Here is a 23995-nt window from a genome sequence, read left to right on the forward strand (position 1 = left end):
TCCAGTATGTTTTGATGTTCAAGTTAGTTTATTTATATTGAGACTCAAGCTTCTGTTCTTAAGGAAGAAAAAAAAAGTAAGCTTATTAAAAAGGTCCATCACTTTCTTACCCATCACATTTTTCCTAAGAACATTTTAAATCACCAAAGATGTACATAGCTGCTAGAAAAAATTTTCTCTTTCATATAGTTAATTATTTTTAAAGTTCAAATGAATAGTGATTGCTGAACCAGTTAGGCTTTCTTGAATCCAAATAATTTTAAGATTCTTTTAAGAAATGCTAGGTTAAAAATACAATGAAATTTCACCCATGCTTCCTGTTACTCATACCTCCTGATACAGAAATGAAATGTTATTTTCTTCTTTTGAACTTGACCATGGAAATCATCTCTTCCAAGGACACAGACACTTTCCAACCCGTTTGGCTCTTTGGACAAAGTCATTTTCCTCAACAACAACAAAAAGGAATGATCTCTTTACTTTTAAAATCTCTTACTCTGCCTTAATAGTGAATGTATTAAGATCAATTACATTAGAGCTTAAAATTCCAAGGAAACAGCAATTAATTGAATTGGGTGACTATGTCTTAGTATCTAAGAGAGAATATCAATCATCTGAAATAAAGGCAGCCTTTCTTAGTAAGAGCCTATCCGTATAAGTAGAGTCTTTTTATCAAGAAATTTAAAGTTTTTCAAATATACCTCTTTCAGTTTTCAAACTTGTTGAATTAATATTAGCCAACTTAATTTAAGCCCCCTGAGGGCAGGGATTGTTCATTTGGGGATTTATATCCCCTCAAACTAGCATAGTGCCAGGCATACAATAGACACTTAATAAATGTTTGTTGACAAGCATAAGATGGATGGATTGTGATCCACTTCATTGCAGGAACTACACACAGGTCAAATGAAGTCCTGAAGGAAATAGAAAACACAAACCTTATAACTGAACATCTCACTGAAACAGTAACAGCAACAAAACCTTCTCTCAAACAATCTTCTCCCAAGTGGATGGAAGAACTTCTTTCTGGACTGAATCCAGTCTGTCTATATGTCATGTACTTTGATGAGTTTCTCTGTGTAGGTATTATCTCCCTTGATCAGAAGATGGGGCACATTAAGATGGAAGGAAAGCAGTAGAACGGTCTAGATATTGACTGTTTACCTTTAAGAGATGCCCTTTCCTTTCCTATTTCATCTCTTAGAAAATGTTTTTTCACAAGTGAAAGCTGTGTAGGGCTAAGCACAACCCCCACCCACCCACCCGCATCTCTGCCAACAAGGCAGTATTTTAACATTTTTCCTTTAAGAAATACTCTCTGCCCCTCCAAAATCTGGGCAGTTATTCTCTGTAGCACAAACCATCCTGTCTCTCCATACCATCTTGTATTTTTTGTTTTGTTTTGCTTGTCTTTGAGGTGTTCAAAGAGAAATCATTAGCAGTTGCCCTGTCATACCCAACCATAATGTTTCTTTTTCATTTTTCCTGTCAAAAGAGCCTGATGGCTCCATCCTGATGGTTATAATATCAACACTCAAAATTGAATGCTAATCACATTCCCATGCCATAACCATTATTTTCCTCTTCCATCCATAGAAAAGGATAGATGATAATATAAGTTCAATGATGTACTTGAGCCTGTTTGAGGTAATTTACTTGTAAAGATAATTATGTTATGGACCATACCCCATTGTGTGCTAAAGCATAGATATGTAGCTCTGGCCTGATTCATTTTTTATATACTTTATGTATGTTGACTAGTCATGTCTCAGTCACTCATCACAGAATGCTGAATTAGCCTTTTAGCTGTTTGCTTTGCGTATGTACCACTGTCGAAAAGTTCCCTCCACATGAATCCTAAGTATTTCTTCTTGGTGAATGGAATGGGCTCTTACTAGTTATGTTTGGCCTCACATAGGAGTAAAACCGGGCCTTTTTTAAACATGGTGCTTTGCTCATATTGAAATTCGCTCTCTACCTTGTGTAACTTAGTAAATAATAATAATGTAGCACGGAATATTTAGCAGTGTTTTCCCCTGAATGTTTCAAGCGTCTTTTTTAGAACTTTGTTGGCTCTGAAGTTACAGTTGACTATTTCATTTTAGTTAATAATCCCTATTTTGGATATTATTATTTGTAAGTGTAAAAATTTACAAAAAGGTCTACTTTTGATCTCCCGTGTGTGTTCAAACGGCTTTGGCAAGTTGAGACAAGGTGGGGAGAGGGTAAAGTCCTCCGTTTGAATCCAAATCTGTTGATGAATTAAAATCGGAGAAACTTGAGATGAGCGTGCCTAATTACCTAAAAAGAAACTCAACAAGAAAATGTATTGTAGCTTGTTGATCTTATTTCTTTGATAATTCAAAAGAATCTTCAAGAAATATGTGGACTTCTTCCTTGGGTTCTTGAAATGTGATCATGGAACACAATTGTCATTTGGCACCTACCCAGAAATACACATCTTTTGCATGATGCACCTGGACATATGTGGCAGGTCTGGTAGAATCAGCTAATTAACAACACAGGCTTAAACAGGCACCTCATCTGGCAGGGTAGTTAGCGGCCTGATGGTGCTCAGCAGGGTTTGGTAGTGCTTTTTATTTTCCTATCCTAATGGTCTGCTGCCCACCTAATTTTGCCTTATTGTCAGTCACTACTTACCGCAGCTTGGGGCCCTCCCAGGAGGCTAAATTATTATCAAAGGATTAGGGAGATGTAGCCTTGCAGCTCTGACATTTCTGATTACTTGTCTATGCCAGAACACTAATTAGCTGTGACTAATTAAGAAAAATGTTCCTGCCATAGAAAACCATTTAAAAGAACTGAGAAGTAGAAAAGCAATTCAAAAGCTGAGCAGTGCTCACATTTGCTAATGCTATTTAGATTTCCACCAGAGCCTTAACTCACCTTTAATTGTGCTCAGAATTTGTTTTAAAAAGTGCATGCCACACATGCAAACTGAGCTGAGCGTTTGGATTCAATAGGAAGAAGAAAAAAATTCAGCACAGAAACTTTCTTCGTTTTGATGAGTTTCTATTTGAGAAAAGACAAGTGAGCAGAGAAAAATGTTTAATTTTCTACACAACATTTTTCTAAACACCAAATGTAAAAATATGAGGCTGTGTTTCTCTCACATCTCCATCTCCTTGCCCCTCCCCACCCCCACCCCCACACACAGAAAAGCAGGAACTGTTGGTATTTTGAAAATGACATTTTACAATCATGAGGAAAAAAAAAGTTACATATTTTTGACCTAGTACTGGTTTTGGAAAAGACACTCATTTATTGGGGAAAAGCTATTAGAATGATTTTAAGGGACATGCCAAGCCTCCCAGATGAGATTTGGTAATGATTTTATGCTTCTTGCTGTTTTTAAATGGTCTGTAAATACTGTAACTCCAGCATGTGGAGTCCAACATTTTCTTCCCTGCATTTGCATGCCTACACTGTAACTGGCCATTATTGATTTATTCATGGAGAAGCCTGGGAGGATAGAGGAATGACCTCCCCTGAGACTAGTGATGTCAGTCCATGACTATCAACTGGCCAGTATGATGTCCTCAGAAAACTCTCATAGTTATTACCTCATTCTCCTGCAACTACACAACTGCAAAGTTTGTGAACCTCTTTCCCATTGGTTTTGTGTAGCCTGAGGTCATTCTCTACTTACTCAGGAACCCAGTGCCCACTGCAAGTAGCTATATCAGTACTAGCAGCCTTTTCACCATACTGAGATGTTGTTCCCATCCAATATATGTGTTATGTGTGTATATAAATATATACATATGTATATATGTGTACTATGTTATATACACAATATATATACACATACAAGATGTGCATATATGTGTACATATACATCTATAGATATGTAGATATATATGTATGTGTGTTCACATACGTATTTTGTTGTTGCTGAGTCATTTCAGTCATGTCCCAGCTCTTGGCAGAGATACTGGAGTGGTTTGCCATTCCTTCTCCAACTCATTTTACAAAAGAGGCAAACAGGGTTTAGTGACTTGCCCAGAGTCACACAACTATTAAGTACCTGAAGCCAGATTTGAACTCATGAAGATGAGTCTTCCAGATTCCAAGCCTTAACTCACTGCCCTGCCAAGCTGCCCCCATATATATATATATATATGTATGTATGTATGTATGTACACACATATATACATACGCACATATATACATGTACTTAGTATGTTTAAATGACTTGCCTAAGATCACAGAGATCTACAGCTGGCAAAGATGGGATTTGCACAGAATTCCTTGGACTCCAAATCCAGCACTCTTTCTCTTGTACCGTTCTGACTAAAAACATTTACCAAGTGCATTCGCAATACACTCTTAGAGGCCCTGCTCATGACAGGATCCCAGTCCCACTATTAGGCTTCCTGGGTATTACTTTCCAGATGGTCCAGCAGGTCAATCCCAGACAAGGTTTCATCTTACCTAAATTATCTCAGATCACATTTTAAAGACTAGTGAAAGAAAAGATTTCAGTTGTTCCATCCTAATGTTTAACAATCCTCTAGAAAGTTCTTTCTCATATCTAACCTAAATCCTCTGCTGTTTTAAGGAGTAGTTCCTTTTATTCTCTCAATACATACCAAAAACAGGCAGTCAACATCCTGTCTATAATAGCCCTTCCTATACTTGAAAACTATTATTAAGACACTTGTCATGCTTGTCTTCTTCAGGCTAAATAATCCTTTGCTCATAGGTCCTATTTCCAAACCCTTTAATCATCTTTGTGCCTGTCCTTTGAACCTGTACAAAGTTTTTTCATTATTCTTTAGATTTGGAGCCTGCAATAAGAAAGAGCGCTTTGGTAGGACTTGGTAAAACTAATACCAGCTATATTTGTGTTTACATATACCAATATCATACATGCTTGCTAAGGGGAAAAAAGATCCTGATATTGCTAATAGTGTTCATCTTTGGTTTGAGATGATGCTGCTCCCTAGATCTTTTTCTGCTGGTTATTCCTGGCTGTTACCCAGCTTATATTCATGAAAGTTTCTTATGCTTGAAGTAGAACTCCTAGTTTATGTTTTAGAATGTAGAATGGTTATGATATGGCATGGACTTTCAAAGAAAATGACATTTGGAATATCCTATGTAGATATCATATCCCACCGCAAAAATTAATAGAATTGTAAGTAGGCTGAGGAATTTTAAATATCAAATGGTTTTTGTTCCTATCAATCAGTAGTAATTTTTAAGCTTTTACTATGTGCCAGATGGTAGAGATACAGATTTTTAAAATGAAACAATTCCTGTTCTTGAGAAGCTTATGTTCTATTAAGGGAAGATATCACACACACACACACACACACACACACACACACATGTATACACAGTAGATATAAGATAAATATGAATAGTTTGAAGAGGACTGATGGGCATTAGTGGGTAGGGGGGTGGGGATCAGGACAGGCTTCCTATAGATCACTTCAGGCATGTATTTCTACACCCTGCTCCCAGATTCCACATATCATATACAGAATGGAGGTGATAGTATATAATTTCAAACTGATATGCTAAGGAACAGTTAATAACTGGCTTTTAAAGACAACTGTAAATCACCTTATCAAAATAGTCCATCATAGTTAATATTTACCTTGGTACATTACTGTTATTATTTTCTATATTTCAAAATTAGTTCTCTGAATTTCAAAACTAGAGTAACTGAAAGTCAGGGTCCATTTAATATGGAGAGCTAAGTAATGTCCTCTCCAGTTCCAGCCTTCCATCGTAATGGAAGGGCATAAAGGAAGAGGGAACAACCTCCTTCCCTACACTTACTACATTGTTGCTCAAATCAGGCTTATGCCAAGTTCCAGCACAACTCTTACTCTCCCTAGCCAGGAGTCAACCCAGCCACCTGCCAGCTCCAATACCTTACTGTACCTCCTGAATAAGCATGGAGGGAGAATGTCCCTTTAAGAATTCAGTAAAAGGAAAAAGCCCATCATCATCTCACCCATGTTCAGAAATCTGTGTGTATGTGTTCATATGCAGGTTTATAAATAAATATCTAGCCTTTATGAGCTCTGGGAATCATTATACCAATGCATACTCCCACTTAACAAGTTGGGTCCCAAAGCAAGGCTATTTCTCCTCATCAGAGTTCTAGGGGTATTCCTGAGGGGAAACAGGGTTCTCTAATACCATTAGCTCAAACCATTACTTAGATGTGTTTCTCTCACAATGTTAGCTTCCAGGAATTAGCATTCAAGTATCACAACCAATTAATATCAGTTATATTTTACAAAAGGTTAGTGATAAAATACAGCAAGAATAAAATACAAACATTTCTCTCTAACACGTGGGGTCTCATTCTCCCCTACATCACCTATGTTCCTGGAAAAAATAGATTCAAAATTTAGGCATCTGACCCACTAAATTCACTTCCAAATTCAGCATAGCCAATGAATAGTCTCGTTTGTTCCTTCTTGACTGTCAGGTCAAGCATGTCACAGGGGACTTTACTCTTTGCCAGAATCAGCTGACCACAGAATTTAGCAGGTATTCCTGCTACCAGACCCCTATCAGCTCATTCTCTCCCCGCCTTTCAGAGCTCATGAGGTCACAGCCTAGTTCATATTTCTTCACCTAAGAGAAGGAAAGAACCAATGAAAAGAGATGAGAGCAAAGGACAGACTTCACTGACTACATGTCAGTGACCTAGATGAGGATATAGGCAGCCAGCAGTAGGAAGTTCCTACCACCATTGCTGCTACCTCTCATCAACAGCAGGGCTGGGTGCTGAAGGCTCCCTTGTACGTTCTGAAAACGAGAGCTGGGCTTCTTCATTCTTTGTCATCAGACACTTCCAGAAGAAAACTCACCAAAGAAGTTTGCTTCCAGCATGTATAAGCCTGGCTTCCATTATGAAAAGATTCATGTGAAGCTTTAGAGTATGAAATATGTTAATATAAGCATTTCAAGACTAATGAAGTACAACAACCGAATGGATTAGGTAGTTCAAGAATTATTAACATTAATTAGCAATAAAGAAACACAAGTGACTTGCCAGTGACCGTACCTAAGTTAGTAAGTACCTATGGCAGAATTTGAAACTAGGTCACCTGCTTCTAGCTCCTCACTAGGGACACCAAGTGTTCCCTATACTCATTAAATCACAGGGACAGTCCAAATAACTTTTAAAATATCCACTACTTTATTTCATTTCACAAAATAAAATTAAGTCATCTCTGCTTTTTAAAAAGATTTTATTCATTTTGAAGTTAAATACAAAAAGAAAAAATAAAAAGATGATTTCCATGTATACAGCACAACGTAAAAAAAAAGACTCAGTATAAAACCATGAATTTCCATTTAACACTGTTTATTATTTTTTTTGAAAACTAGTAAGTGTTAAAAACCTGCCCTGTTTTTCTGTACTTCTAAGTTTTCTTTTGTTCTCTGCTGTGCAATTTTTTTTCTCCCTCCCTCCCCACCCAGTCCTAGAAAAGACTACCATTAGACACAAAATGTATATATATACATTTACATATATATATATATGTAAAACCATATGATACCTACTTCTATTTATTAGTTCACTCTGTGTCTGTGGATAGTATCTTCCTTCATAGGTCCTTTGTAGTTGATTTGAGTATTTGTAATACTCAAAATGACTTAAGTGGTTCAAAGTTGTTCTTAGAATGATATTACTATTACTATGTACAATGTTTTCTTGGTTCTTCTCATTTTGCTCTTCATTATTTCATTAATCTCTGCTTTTTTTAAGATCTGGTTTCAACCTAGTTTGCCTCTTCTCTTAAATCGGCACAGCAGTATACCTAAAACCTGAATAGAATACTTAAATAAACCAAACAGCTACTAAATTATCTTAACTTACAGTGTCCAGGTTTAACTCTTTGACAGACTACTTTGATTTCCACTACCTGTCCTTGCTTCTGCCCATAAGACCCTTATTTGCTAAAGAATTGGCCTTCTCTAGTATGGTGGAAAACATGGGGGTAAGGTCCTGGGTCTAAATCCTGCCTTTTCCACTTAACTACTTATATGATACTGGGCAAGTCACTTAATTTACCTAACTCTCGGTTTCTTCATCTGTAAAATGAAGGGGTTGTTAGATGATGTGCCTTCCTGGTCTAGAGCTATGAAATTATGTTACTCTGAATAATTCCTTGGTTTCTTATACTCGCAACTCACCAAACACTAAGAAAGAAAAGATAACTTGCAATTTGAAGTGTGTGCAGCCTTCCACTGAAATTACCACCCATTTTATTGATAAGGCGATTTGTACGTGTTGGAAGAGATTAAACCTCATAATTTCCATGCCCGAGCTTTCATCTCTAAGATAACTGGTGGCCTAAATAAGTGGTAACAAGGAGTCTTAGAATTCAGTTTCTCTTGGTCAAGATGATTAACTTAAAATGTGACTGGCACTTTTCAGTACATTGTAAAAATTAACAAATCACTCTGACAGGTGGAAAAGGTACTTCCTGTATCCTAGTGAAGTACCCTAAGATAGTATGTGTCAACACATCCAAACAATCTAGGGTTATGATTAAATTAACCCCTAAATCAAGTCAATTCAATCAAAAAAATAACCAATTCAGTTGACCGCCATGTTCTTCATCTATACACAAGCTCTTAGAAGTTTCTTGAGGCATATTGACATCACGTGATTTGTTCAAGGTCAAGAACTAATAAGTGTAGGTAGGGTTTGAACCCATCTTCCTAACTCCAGGCCCAGTACCCCATTAATAGTTTCACACTGTCTCAGGCTAATGGGGTACTATAATTGGTTCAGAAGCTAAATGTAACGTACATACGGGAAGTAACTTACTTGGTCAACCTTAGCCGTTCTGTTTTTGGATTTTAAACAGCTTGATTCTATAGGATGGCAAGGAAAATATAAGCCAGGGGCTTAAAGTAGCACACATGTTCACCAGCGGTCATTTGTAGATACTAATCTAAAAGAGCTTTAACATCAAGTACTCACTGTAAATGTATAGTTTATTCAACAGAGTTCACCTCTTTCAAAATTATTTTCAAATTAATAAGAAAAGGAATATTCGTTTATTTACAGAATTTACAAAGTATTAGCAAGAATTAAAAGCCTTTGTTTAGAAGTCTACACTCTCGCACAAGGAGAAAAATACATGATTCAATGATTTGCTGCTCTCTTTTGGGGGGGGGGCGATAAAAAAGGAATGTAAAGTTTGAGATGCCTTGAGAATAAACTGCAAATAGCACTGTATTGAGCCACTGGTGCAATTCCATTTACTTTGGGGTGGGAGTAGAGAGGCTAGAACCATAATTTTGATGGAACTAGTGGTAAGAAAACTCCTTCTACCGATGCAAATTAGGAACAATTAATTTCTGCAACTTATACTCTTAGGGAGCTGCCTGAAGCTCTGAGAACTCCGGAGTCACACAGCCAGTACATGTCAGAGATATGGCTTGAACTCAAGTTGTTCTGACTCTGAGACCAGCTGTGATTGGCTGGTTACTCCCATAAGCTCCAGACCAACCATAACCTTCTTCCTCTCCATCTGCATTCCTGACTCTCAGGATTTTCTCTACCATACCCACTTGCCCCAATACCTTCACCTCTCCACCCCCGTCCCCATTTTCAGCTTCCTTGTATGCGTTGTCTTCCCCAACCAAAATGGAAGCTCCTTGAGGGTAATAACTGTCTTTTTTTTTACTTGTATTTGTTTTCCCAGCACTTAGCACAGTACCTAGTACACAGTCAGTGCTTTATAAATGCACATGATTTAATAAATAACAATGTTATATTCACCAAACCAAATTCTCTTATATATAGCAGGTACTTAATAAATGTTTGATTTGAATTGAGCTAAAGGTTAGTTTTCCTTCCCATAGTGCATTGATTTTGCTATAATGGCCTGGCTCTTCAATATGCCCAAACATTCTAGTACAAGGCACTATGTAAACATTCCTTTGAAAAAAATAAGAGTAGGTGAAATGGTACATAGGATGCTAATTGAGCTCATGATTTTTTTTTAATTTAAATTTATTTATTTAACATATTTGGTTTTCAGCATTGATTTTCACAACAGTTTGAATTACAAATTTTCTCCCCATTTCTACCCTCCCCCCCCACTCCAAGATAGCTTATATTCTGGTTGCCCTGTTCCCCAGTCAGCCATCCCCTCTATCACCCCCCTCCCCTCTTATCCCCTTTTCCCTTCCTTTCTTGTAGGGCAAGATAAATTTCTACGCCCCATTGCCTGTGTATCTTATTTTTTCGTTGCATACAAAAACTTTTTTTGTTTTTGAACATCTGATTTTAAAACTTTGAGTTCCAAATTCTCTCCCCTCTTCCCTTCCCACCCACCCTCCCTAAGAAGCCGAGCAATTCAACCTAGGCCACACATGTATCATTATGTATAACTCTTCCACAATACTCATGTTGTGAAAGGCTAACTACATTTTGCTCCTTCCCAACCCATCCCGCTTTATTGAATTTTCTCCATTGACCCTGTCCCCTTTCCAAAGTGTTTGTTTTGATTACCTCCACCTCCATCTGCCCTCCCCTCCATCATCCCCCCCCTTTTATTTTTTTTTATCTTCCTCCCTCTTCTTTCCTGTGGGGTAAGATACCCAACTGAGTATGTATGGTATTCCCCCTCAGACCAAATCTGATGAGAGCAAGGTTCACTCATTCCCCCCTCACCTGCCCTCTCCCCTCCTCCCACAGAACTGCTTCCTCTTGCCACCTTTATGTGAGATAATCCACCCCATTCTATCTCTCCCTATCTCCCTCTCTCAGTATGTTGCTCTCTCATCCCTTAATTTCATTTTATTTCTTTTAGATATCTTCCCTTCATCCTCAACTCACCCTGTGTCTGCTCTCTCTCTTTTACATATACACACACACACACACACACACACACACACACACACACACACACATATATATACACATACATACATATACACATAGATATATACATACATACACATTCACCTATATATATACATAAACATATATATACTGAGGTCTCATGAATCATACACATCATCTTTCCATGTAGGAATGTAAACAAAACAGTTCAACTTTAGTAAGTCCCTTGCAATTTCCGTTTCTTGATTACCTTTTCATGCTTCTCTTGATTCTTGTGTTTGAAAGTCAAATTTTCTATTCAGTTCTGGTCTTTTCATTGAGAAAGCTTGAAAGTCCTCTATTTTATTGAAAATCCATATTTTGCCTTGGAACATGATACTCAGTTTTGCTGGGTAGGTGATTCTAGGTTTTAATCCTAGCTCCATTGACCTCCGGAATATCGCATTCCAAGCCCTTCAATCTCTTAATGTAGAAGCTGCCAGATCTTGGGTTATTCTGATTGGGTTTCCACAATACTCAAATTGTTTCTTTCTGGCTGCTTGCAGTATTTTCTCCTTGATCTGAGAGCTCTGGAATTTGGCAACAATATTCCTAGGAGATTTCTTTTTGGGATCTATTTGAGGAGGCGATCGTGGATTCTTTCAATTTCTATTTTGCCCTGTGGCTCTAGAATATCAGGGCAGTTCTCCTTGATAATTTCTTGAAAGATGGTATCTAGGCTCTTTTTTTGATCATGGCTTTCAGGTAGTCCAATAATTTTTAAATTATCTCTCCTGGATCTATTTTCCAGGTCAGTGGTTTTTCCAAGGAGATACTTCACATTGTCTTCCATTTTTTCATTCCTTTGCTTCTGTTTTATAATATCTTGATTTCTCATAAAGTCACTAGCTTCCACTTGCTCTAATCTAATTTTTAAAGTAGTATTTTCTTCAGTGGTCTTTTGGACCTCCTTTTCCATTTGGCTAATTCTGCCTTTCAAGGCATTCTTCTCCTCATTGGCTTTTTGGAGCTCTTTTGCCATTTGAGTTAGTCTGTTTTTTAAGGTGTTGTTTTCTTCAGTGTATTTTTCAGTATTTTTTTGGATCTCCTTTAGCAAGTCATTGACTTGTTTTTCATGGTTTTCTCGCATCCTTCTCATTTCTCTTCCCAATTTTTCCTCCACTTCTCTAACTTGCTTTTCCAAATCCTTTTTGAGTTCTTCTATGGCCTGGGGCCAGTTCATGTTTTTCTTGGAGGCTTTTGTTGTAGGCACTATGACTTTGTTGTCTTCTTTAGGCTGTATGTTTTGGTCTTCTTTGTCACCAAAGAAAGAATCCAAAGTCTGAGACTGAATCTGGGCACGTTTTTGCTGCCTGGCCATATTCCCAACCAACTAACTTGACCCTTGAGTTTTTCAGTGGGGTATGACTGCTTGTAGACTAACGAGTTCTATGTTCCACGTTTGGGGGGGAGGTGCCAGCTCTGTCAGACCCGCACTCCTCCTTCCCCAAGAACCCCCAGTCCAGACTGGGCTTAGATCTTCAGCAGGCTGTTGCACTCCTGCTCTGATCTGCCACTTAATTCCTCCCACCAGGTGGGCCTGGAGCCGGAAGCAGCAGCAGCAGTAGCTGCCCCACCTCCACTGCCCCCGGGGCTGGAAGCCAAACCGGGAACTCCTTCCACTCCCGCAGCTTTTCCCACTAACCTTCTCCGCAGTCTTTGGTGTTTGTGGGTCGAGGGGTCTGGTAACTGCCGCAGCTCACATATTCAGGGCGCTAGGGCCCCCTCCGCCCGGCTTCTGGTCCGGATGGTCCACGCCGCTCAGGCTGGGCTCTGCTCCACTCCGTTCCCAGCTCCCAGCTCCGTGTGGAATAGACCTCACCCAGAGACCATCCAGGCTGTCCTGAGCTGGAGCCCTGCTTCCCTCTGCTGTTCTGTGGGTTCTGCCGTTCTAGAATTGGTTCAGAGCCATTTTTTATAGGTTTTTGGAGGGACTCGGGTACGGAGCTCACTCTAGTTCCTGCTTACCAGCTGCCATCTTGGCTCCGCCCCCGAGCTCATGATTTTTAACCTGAGCTGAATAAAATATTGCTTTTATGCCTTTGGAAATTTGGATTGCATCATGTTATAAGTGAATTTCATTGTGCTTTTGTCCCCCAAGAGACAATGTGGTGTAATGGATACAAAGTTAGTCTCAAAGCTAGGAAGACCTAGGTTCCACTCTCACCTCTAACGTAAACTGGCAGTGTAACCCAGGGCAAATCATTTAACCTCTCAGTGCTCCAGGTAAATGTCAAAGACTATAAATTTCAGAGAAGGTTCTGACTTGAATTGGCAGAGTGAATCTCCTTACAGAGGAGTTTCCAATTCCAGTGGGATCTCCTTCTTTGACCCATTAGTAGAAATTTTCCTATAATGTCTAAGCAGGGAGTTAGCACAGTGAATAGAGTGCTGGGCCTGGAATGAGGAAGACCTGAATTCAAATTTGACCTCACATTCTGGGTGACTCTGGGCAAGTCACTTAACCACTGTTTACCTCAGTTTCCTCAATTGTAAAAAGGAGAGAACAACTGTAAAAAAGAACATCCACCTCACAGGGCTGTTGTGAAGATCAAATGAGAGAATATTTGAAAAGTACTTAGCACAGTGCTTGGCACATAGTAGGTGCTATGTAAATACTTATTCCTTTCCCCTTCTCTTCCTGTATCACAAACTGGAAACACAATTCAGAGGACTTTTAGATATTGCTAAAATAAAAAAAATTAATTTTTTAAAAAGCTGTTGCTACTAGGACTAATAGAAAATAGAGTAACTAGAATTGGAAGGATATCACCAGTTAGAAGTATGACTTTTCCACCAGAGTAGTCAAGAGTTCTCTGCTTTCTAAAGAGCAAGGCCAGAGTCAAGAGAATGAAACCATGGCGTGAGTTCCAGTTGTCCTTGTGTGGGCAATTGTTTGCAGCCCTGATATTTTACTTTACTGCCTTCTAAACTTTTATATAGACATAGATACATACATACATGCATGTATCTGCATATGTATGTATGTATACACACACATATATGTATATACACTGATATGTAGCTGTATCTTTGGATCAGCTCGCATTGGATAGAGTGCCAGCCTAGAGTCAGAAAGACTCATCTTCATGAGTTCAAATCTGGCCTCAGACACCTACCTGCAGTATGACCCTAGGCAAGTCACTTACTTAATCCCATTTGCCTCAGTTTCTTCCTCTGTAAAATGAGCTGGAGAAGGAAGTAGCAAACCACTCCAGTATCTCTACCAAGAAAACCCCAAAAGTGGTCACAAAGAGTCAGGCCCAACTGAAATGATTGAACAGCAAAAACAAAAGCTGTGTCTTCATATTGGGGGCAGCCCATTCTCCAGTCTCCCATTTGTCACCATGGAAGTACAGAAAGAAAGCATGAGAGTTCGGAGTTCAATTTACCAAAAGAAAACACATTCATTAGGGGGAATAAAAAACAAGCACTTCAGGGTTTGTTCCCATCTGTTAGTTCTTTACATTGTATTACACACATTATTTATTCTCCCCCAGAGCAAAGCCTAATATTTGGCTGTATGGTTAGTACCCTCAACTGTAGATAGCAGTCTATGTAGCCATCGCCTGGATTCATTTCTTTCTCCTGTCATAGAGAGAGATCAAAAAGTTTTCTAAGATACTGAGGATTTCAAAGGGCTTGAACACTAAATCGCCCCTTGTGGATATTTCAAGAACATTTGAGTCCACTGGGATGATCTCTCACTTCCCATATAAAAATTATTGGTTCATCTCTGAAAATTCCAGTCATTCTTTAAGAGTACATCAGCCTTCCATGTGACCTAGAAATTTTTTTTAAACAGAAGTATTAAATAATAGAACAGTGATAGTACTCTGCATTTCCTTTCTTCTCCTTATCTGGAGGTCAAAAAGTCTGACATACTTCCCTAACTCATTCCCTAACATACTTCTTTGAGAGAGTTACTGCCCTCACTTCATTGGGGTAAACTTTATTAGGAAATGAATTGATGTCTTTAGGAACCCAAGTTAAGAAGAGAATTGACTGTTGAAAGTTCTAGAACTGCAGACTTCCAGACCCAAAGATGTCTTAGTTCACTACATTGTTCTGGTGACAGTTTGTGTTGGAAATTTATAATAATGGAACAAGTTAGAGTGGAACATATCAAAAATTTGACTCAATAAGCATTTATTAAGCAAGTACCTACTATGTGCCAGGCATAGTGTTAGATGCTGAGGATACAAAGACAAAAATGAAACATTCCTTGCCTTCAAGGAGCTTACGTTCTCCTGGGGGCAATAGTATATGCCTCCAAATGTGTATGTGCATATGTGTGTGTATGTGTGTGTGTGTGTATATATATATATTTTAAAAATGCATGTTATACATACACATATATGTGCTACATAAACAAAATAATTTGGAGCAGGGCAAAGAACTAACAACCATGGAGATCAAGAAAGGTCTTGTGTAGGTGCCCACTGCATTATTCTTTAAAGAAAGTTAAGCATCTTATTAAGAGGAAGTGAGGAGGGAAAATATTTAGAGCAAAGGTCTTGTGCATATGTGTGGAGGTAGCAGATGCAACTATGTGCAAGTAAGCTAATTTGGCTGGAATGAGGAGGAGTGATGTAAAATAAATTTGTAGAGAGGTCACAGCCAAACTACAGGAAAACACACACACACACACACACACACACACACACACACACACACACATAGAGGCAATTTTAGTTTTCACTTCTGCTAAGCAAGCAAGTGCACCACTCTGAGGCCCTAGGAGACCATATGAATATTACCCTAGGCACAATATTCATTGAATCCATAGCTTCATCTCTTATGCACATCTAAGCTTAAGTCATATGGTGCCTCACAGGATTTAAGAAGCAATTTAGGGAATAGGTTTATGAGAATCATAGAATTTAGAATGGAAGAGTATCTTCAGTATCACCTAGTCAAACTCTATCATTTTATAGATCAGGAAAATTAGGCACATAAAAGTGAAATGGTTTTCCCAAGGTCACATGGCTTGTTAGTTGTAGAACTAAGGACTGAACTGAGATTTCTTGGTCCTTTATACTTCCCACTGCATCATAGTGGTACTGTGCCCTTGGCTGATCTATAGAGAAGCATAACGTTACTTGGAAAAAGTATAGCATGAAAATTACTAAGTCAGAAATAGGAAATTTTCCAAATTTTATTATCAGCTACTATAGTATAAATAGCCCATTCGAGTACTATTCCTCCAATACCTCCTCACACTGGAATGCTAAGTCCATTTGATTACAGTCTTTCAGGATTCTAGGGGTAACTTTGAGGGACTGAAGTTTATGGTACTGTTGTTTTGAGTCCTCACTGGTGAGCTTCCTGCTGACAATCAGCCATCAGTTTCGATTAGCTTTTAGAAAAGAAATTTATTAAGAATGTATAGCAATGTCAGTAGTCACATTCCCCTAACCCAGGAGTGCATGCCTCTGTTTCATGCACCAGATCTTTGTGTAGAGGGGCCTTAAACCTAAAAGAGAGAGGCAGTGAGGTACATGTGCCGAGAACATGTCTGGCCAAAGGATACCTCCTGATTTCCAGCCCTGGAAGTCCTTTTTTCTCTTAATGAAGTCCTTGTGAAGTTCCCCTTTAGGTGTAGCTCTTTTGCACTATAAAAATTGGTGCTTTTTTTTCTACAATACCTCGCTATCATTTTTCTCTATCATGAGGGTCATGATCTCTAAAGCCACCAAGATCCTCAGATGATTGTCTTTCCACATCTGCGACAGGTGCTTCCTCTGTCATTGGCCACTACCACTCTGGCAGGAATTATTGTCACTTCTTGTTTCCGGTAGGACCTCTGATGAGTCTCCTAAAATGATTAAATTACCTGAGAACTCCCCTCTCAGGATACTCATTCACCAAAGATAAGGAAAGAATGAACGCAAAAGAAGCAGAGGTGCCGTGTGCTCTTGGACACATAATGGCCAAGTGGGACATAGGAAAACTACCCTTTCCCCAACTTGGCAGCTCACAACATTCCTTATCTCACTCACTACCAGGAAGGAAGAGACTGAGAGAATGATGGGCACCCAGTTGCAGCTCAGTACCTCCTGAATGATGAGTTCTTCTGACTCTAGAGCCAATTGGAAGACTTTTTGTCATTACATAGTACCACCCCTTCAGTCATGCGTGACTGGAAAAAAAAGACTTCTACATTTGCATACTTTGGATTGGAACCAGGCAAGGAATATCTGTGCATGCTCTATTATAACCCACCAGGAAGATAAAATCTGAGCATAAGCTAAGGACTGGGCCCTCACTAAACAATCCTACCTTATAATAGGTTAAGTTGAATGCTTCCTGGAGCTTAGATCTTTATGGATTGAATTAAACACTTCCTTGTGTCTGTTTCCTTTTTGTTGCTGTTGTTAGTTTTACTTTGTTCCTTAAAACCAAGTTATAGTTTCAGGGAGATGCCTTCAGTAGGAAATAAAAAATTATCATGTTCATTAAATCAGATTTAGAGTTAGCAAAAAGAGTGTTTGTTACATGGCTTCATATCTTTCACTTCGGGCCTCAGAAATATGAGGAGATGGGAGCTGTAAGTTTAGTTATATTTGATGGCAATAATGCTGAAAAAAGAAATTCTTTTAAAAAATGAATCATTAGCATTTATTACATGAGTATTAACATTTTATTAAAATTTGAATTTTTAGAGTGTCTTAAGGAATTGAATGGCTTGCATACTCTCATCAAAACTTTGTGTTTTATAACAATACTAATAATCAACCATGTCCTTTCCTTTAAAACATATACAGTGGAAACCAAAAGGCCTATTTGATAAATTTTCCAGGTGTTACTCTTTTCTCTCAATTCAGTGAGTCTCAAGAAACAACTTGCATCTAATGGAATAATTGCAGAAATGTATTACCATACACAGTGTGGAAATTCAGCCCTTCAGTTTTTTTTGAAACTCTGAAAAATGTATTTTTCTGTTATTCTCCTATTGAGACAAGCGTAGCTGGAGCAGGTGAAAAGCATAGCCTTGGTCATACCAATTCCTAATCAATAAAAAGTTAAAGACTTAAGCAGAAAATATATCACAGATTTGTGCCCCAGCAAAGCTGCTATTTTTATTTTATCGTCATCATCAGAAACAACATTCTGACAGAACCCATTTACTAGCAACTGCTAACATATATAAGCTGTATGGGGTCTTGTGATTCAGATTTAGGAATATCAGCCCCAGAAGGTCTAAGGCTTTGTACATTAGTATATATTGAGTCCTCATTCCAGGTGGCAAACAGCTGCACCTTTTAAAAATAAAAGAAAATAAAATAAAGAAAACTTCCAAAATAAGCCTGAAGTGCTTGTTTTCCGAAGATAAGTGTTATATTTAATTGAAGCCTTCTCCAAAATGTTAAAAATTAGTCCGGAAAAGGAATTGGGAATATTTAATATATTTGTTTTGTGTTCCCAATGGTCAACAGAATAATGAAATTCCTTAACTACTTCTCTTTAACTTGCATGAAGAAAGCACGGTATGTTGCTAAATCTCTTTTCACCAGCACTGCCGAGAAACAACTTTAATCCTTGTTAGAAAATTGCAGAGTCTGGGACTGACAAAGAGCTCATGCTTGTTCTATTGTTAGTGCTTCTGGACCCTGAGAGTGGAGCCCTTTACAGCTGCATGTATCCAGCCTGGCTCAGCTGTACTATTTAGGAGAGGAGGTTTGTCAATTTCTATTGACAATGGACAGAGTTTTTCTGTGCCTGTAGCAGCGCTGACACAGTTGGGGATCAATGCCAGCCATTCAGACTACACCCTCTTTCATTGCTTTGGTTTGTTAATTCAAGACTAAAGGTCCGCCGAGGGGGTTTAGGGTGTTTAAGAAAGCTGATGAACTGTTTAAGAAAGCTGATGAACTGAAAGCGTTTATAGCCCTGGTGTGGCAATTTCCATAGTCAGTGGCAACTACTGGCACGGAGGGAGTTGCGTCCTTGTTGACCCGCGCGTTATTAAAAATGCACGAGCGCTGCGCTCCTCGATATTTCCACACTCTTTCATTGTCAATACCACCTTCTGGGCCCTTCAGCTTGTTGCTTGCTCTAAAGATCTCCTTAGATTGGGTTTGAAAACTTCACCTTAAACACTAGATTAGACTGATGTTCTGTTTTCCGTGCTCCTGTTGATTTGTTGAACCTTCCCAGGGCTGGAAAGCAAGTAGCGGCTTGATGGGGAGACGGGCTGCTAATATGATTTACCAGTCTACAGTCATGCACAATAAGTGTGAATAAATACAGGGGTCTCACAGAGTCAACCCTAGCCTTTCCTTTTCTTTTATTTTTGCTTTAAAAGAGATATCTCAGGAAAATGAAGAGAGTAATGCATGCCCTTACAGGAGCTGGATGAAGCATGAATAAAAAAATACATATTTTTTTTCTGTTAAAGTGGTTGGCTGCTGTCGTGTTATTGATGTGGAAAAAATATATAATATACACTTACTGCTTTATTCCTGTGTGGACCACAGCAAAGAATAAAGCAATAATGTCATGCCGTTGACTTCAGTGAGAACTGCTATGCCCCTTCATTGCCGTCCCCTGAAGGAAAAAGTGAATAGTCAACCAGCAAATTTTTTATTATAATAATTTCTTCAGAATGAAAGAATGTTTTCTGGATGTTTGAACGTTTCTGCAAATTGGCCGTACTGCAAGGCGTTTTGGGGGGTGAGGGCACTCTACTTGATTCCGTTTTTCTTGTCCTAATGATAAAAAGTGGGACCTACTGTACTCCAGGACCCAGAGAGGGCACATGACCTGGGATTTTCAACACCAAATTGCTATGCCAGAAGTAGAAAACCCCTTGCCTCGCTTTTTCTTTTGTTTTTGTTTTGTTTGCAAGAAGCAATCACATTCGTAAGAATGAATTTTCTGTGTCTGTATCCATAATGGCTATAGGGATTCTGTGCCCATCTGCTGCTTTTCCAGAGCAAAACCCAGGACTCCTTGCTAGCTTTCACTAAAGTTCTTCAAGATTCTATGACCTTTACGTTTCAGTACATGAATTTTCCCTTTCTGCTATTACAGTGGCTGTGTCTAATTGCTGATAGCCACTCTCTGTGATATATGGTGATGCTAATATTATTTCAGTATTTTTACTCAGTGACAGTTATGATGTATTATTTCTGATAGTGTTAGAGAATCTATTGAAAAAAATTCCCTCAAAAATGCTTTCTACCATAGACTTTTAAATTTTAGTCATACAGTCGAGTAGTTATTACTAATTTCTATTTTATATTAAATGTGATTTTGATTATCTCTTCATAGTAATTATCACATTTGTGCAGCAGAGGAATAAAGTTAAATTAACTTTAAACTGGGTGAGGCTTTTTTTTTAAGGAGAGGATATTTCTGGAGTTATGTTGAAGCATTATTTGATTTTCTCAGGTAGGTCTTCAGAAGTGTGGTTAGCACTAATATGTACAGAAATGGGCAAATGTAGCAGGAGGTACTAATACTTTATACCAGAATTTGCACTATGAAGTGTTTCCACTTTTCATAGGAGTAAGCCATTTTTTACCCAAGGAAGGAATATAATTTTTAAATCCCTCTTTCTTATCGGACCAGATCGTGGCCTATATATGATCCTTAGGAGTTTTCCTCATATAGTATACTTGGTCATTTAAATGTTGATCTGTCTTTTTATTTTAAAGGAGATGTTTGCAATAATGAGAACTAGCAAAGGTAAAAAATAGGTATGACAGAAACTAAAATGAATAACTGAGGGACTTTATGGTATGCAATATTAGCAGAAATAATCAAATGAATTCAGGTGAAAATTTAATTAAATATATTGAATATTATTTAGTTTGAGCATTTAGTTTCTTAAAACCTGTTATTCTTAATGTTTTTAAATCCCAGAAAAATAAGAATATAACCATGTGTAAAAAGCAAAAATAGATTGTGAATAATAGTCAAAAGAAAACAAATCATGTGTTGTAAATAGCATAGAATTTGATTCATTATCAACTTGACATTATAGTGTTTTGAAATCAGTTTTTCCATATTTTAATTAGTTTACTCCATATTTTATGTATGTTGTATACACTAATTTAAAAGAAGTATAATGACATGTGAAGCCAATTTGTTTTCAGAAACTTTTAATTAAAATACCTTTTGTTCTAGTTAGATAAAAATATGTAAGAGCAACTTTTTAATAAACACAACTTAAAATGCTAAGAAAATCAGAGTTTCCCAGTTGAGAGAAGTCCAGGAGTTGATTTTTACTAAATATCCTCCCTCCCTCAAAAAATATTATGTACAAAAAAGATTTTTTAAATTGCCTATTTATATTTTAGTATTCCTATTTACATACACACATATGTATTAACAAACTAAAAAGTGCACACAGATATAGCACATACATACAAGATCCCTCAAATGCTCATATAAGCTGCTCTGTCCTTTGCCAAATGTTGTCTAGAATTTGGTTTCTCCTTATAGCATATTCTCTTCACAAACAGCAATATTCTTTGAGTTGCCTAAATCCAGTTACAGTAGCTATAAACTGAACTCACTTAACATACGAATTGTGACTTCTGGGCTGTCCTTTTGGCATATACAGACCCAGAATTTCTCTTATTTACACAAATGTGGACATTATAAAGAAGCAGGAAATTACATTAGGGGAGGATTTCAGTCCCTCTCCTGTGGAGAGACCCGCAATAAACAGGGCAAGGACATGAACTCTCCCAAAACTAAATCGTTTCCAAAATGAAGCAAAACCTTTCCTCTTGCTGTATGAGCAGCAGACATCCATTAAGTCATTTATTTCAGAAAGAATACTGCCATGACAAGGTTCCTCAGATCCCAGGGAAGGTTTATTCATTGTTAGTTGGATCTGAAGGATTTGAGAAGTATCTAACCACAGTAATAGATCTAGGTCTTGGTGAAGATTTTGATTGTGAGTAGAAAGATGTTTATATTGGGGGTGCTTTTTTGTCCATAATTCGAAAATAAAATAAAAGGTAGACATCAGAAGATATTGACTCCATGCCATGGTAACATCTACCATTTGATTTTTTTCTAGGACTCTACAATATTGCATGAAAACCCTGAAGTGATGCAAAATTTCTCTTTGAAAATAATTTAGCTGGTTTTCCCCCCCCCGCTGTCTCAGCAGGCTATTCATTGCTATAAACATGTATTTAGTGCCCATTGTTACTTACAGCTTACAAAGCAGGCTACTAGGCTGCAAAGTGCAAAGCTCTGTTTCCCTGTGAATATTCTGCAGCTGAAAGACCAGTGCTAATTCATGTAAAGCACAGTCTAGGTCAAGTTAGCAGATTTCCTAGCAAAACATGCAATTCTCTTAACAGGAAATTATAGCATTATTGACTTCAAGTGCTGATCTGTGGTCATTTCAGAGTGTTTCATTACCCCCTCATTACCAAATCTGTTAAATGAATACTGCAGAGGTGTTTTTTTTGTTTTTTTTGTTTGTTTTGGTGTGTGTATGTGTGTGTGTGTGTGTGTGTGTGTGTGTGTGTGTGTTTTCTTTCCCTCCTTCCCTCTGCCCTGCCCACCCCCATCCTTTTTTCCAGCAATGGTACAGCAGCTCCATGAAAGTCATTTCCGTGTGGTTGGCGGATAGATTAGACCTTCAGCTTCACATCTACCAACTGAAGACTCTCATCAAAATAGTGAAGGTAAATGAAATGGCTTTAAATGTGATGGCCTATTATTGTTTGATACAAAAGATAAAATTTCATTAGGCATTTTGGAGGGAAGTGTAGACCTTTGACTTGGTAAGTACAGGGAAATCGCAGTGTAGAAATTCCCATCACAGATGTAAGTGGGCAACTCCTTAGTAATTTATGGTCTTAGAGAGTGGCATGGAGACACTGAGGAGGATTTGACCATTGCCACACAGCTGATAAGTGTTCAAGGCAGGACTTGAACTCATTACTACAAACTTAGGCTTCTATCTATGCTGGCATAAGTAAGTAAATTCTAAAAGGTATAGGGGGGAAAAAGCACTGGTCAGTTTCACTGATTCACATAGTCATGCCATAAAATAGAATAATTTTCTCATTTTTCCTTAGTTTCCTTATTTCCTTAGTTTCCTTAGTTTCACAAATTTATCTGAGCAGATGTACATAAACAGGAAAATAATTATGTCACTATAATTTGCACAATTAGGTGTTATCTTAATTCTCTTAAATTATGAACTGTGACTGAATAGGAATTTAATGGGACATTTTCTTGTATACTCTATCATCAAGGTTGCCTCTTTTGGATTATGTTTTTGTTGACCCAGGAGAAAGAAAGTCCCCAGTTATTTGACATCTGAAACTAAGATAATATACTCTTACTGTCTGTTGATTCCTGGGCAATTCCATTCTCCTGTGTACAAGCTAATCAATATAGCTATAGAAGAATATCAAAGTACCTAATTTTTAAAGTAATAGCCCTGCCAAAGAAACTGAGTGACTTATTGAATGATGGAGTCATTTAAATATGCTCTAACCAGGACCCAAGCTGAGGGAACTTAGTCTTTTACCCTTCCAGAAGGAAGATATTGAAAATGTATAGGTTTTTTTTTCAAAATAAAGCTTTAGAAAAACTCACTTTCCATACAATGAGGAAAACTTATGATCAAGTAATGTACCCCTAGCCTATGCAGTCTTGTCTTAAAGTCCATGAGTTAAAATTCCAAATTATGGCTGAAAACTCAGCTTGAAACTGTTAGAAAGTTATTGCTCTTTTAGGAATAGCGCAAGGATCTTTATTTCAGTTACACATCTGTCCATTACTAAATCCTGCTAGAAACTTCAGAGCAAATTTTGACTGTATTTTAAAAAAAGCTATACTAAAGATCATGTCAGTTGATACTGGCATAAGGATCATTCATCACTATGTTGGTCTCTGTATACAACTATAATAAACTGTTTATGCCACAAATCTTAGCCCTAATCCCTGAACCTTGCCTCAGTGACAACACAGAGACCCAAGAGTATGGGAGTAAACTATTCCAGAGGTAGAATATTGGTTTAGCCATTGAAACATATACTTGCAAATGTCAATATCATGAGTAACCAAAGAAACTGGTAGAATTAGAGCCACGCTTTTTTTTTATAATTCCGCAGC

At 37.9% G+C, this 23995-nt stretch overlaps 1 protein-coding gene across 6 annotated transcripts in view; it reads left to right on the top strand.

The window, feature by feature from the left end:
* Window positions 1-23995, top strand: part of CADPS2 (calcium dependent secretion activator 2) — a 730659-nt gene that overhangs the window by 699532 nt on the left and 7132 nt on the right. For all 6 annotated transcript variants that reach the window (XM_036759293.1, XM_036759295.1, XM_036759294.1 and 3 more), the window contains one exon: window positions 22450-22554. In XM_036759293.1, the coding sequence (XP_036615188.1) occupies window positions 22450-22554 (105 nt within the window). The remainder of the gene's footprint in view (window positions 1-22449; window positions 22555-23995) is intronic.

Source organism: Trichosurus vulpecula, chromosome 5 (assembly GCF_011100635.1).
Source record: "Trichosurus vulpecula isolate mTriVul1 chromosome 5, mTriVul1.pri, whole genome shotgun sequence".
Taxonomy (NCBI): domain Eukaryota; kingdom Metazoa; phylum Chordata; class Mammalia; order Diprotodontia; family Phalangeridae; genus Trichosurus; species Trichosurus vulpecula.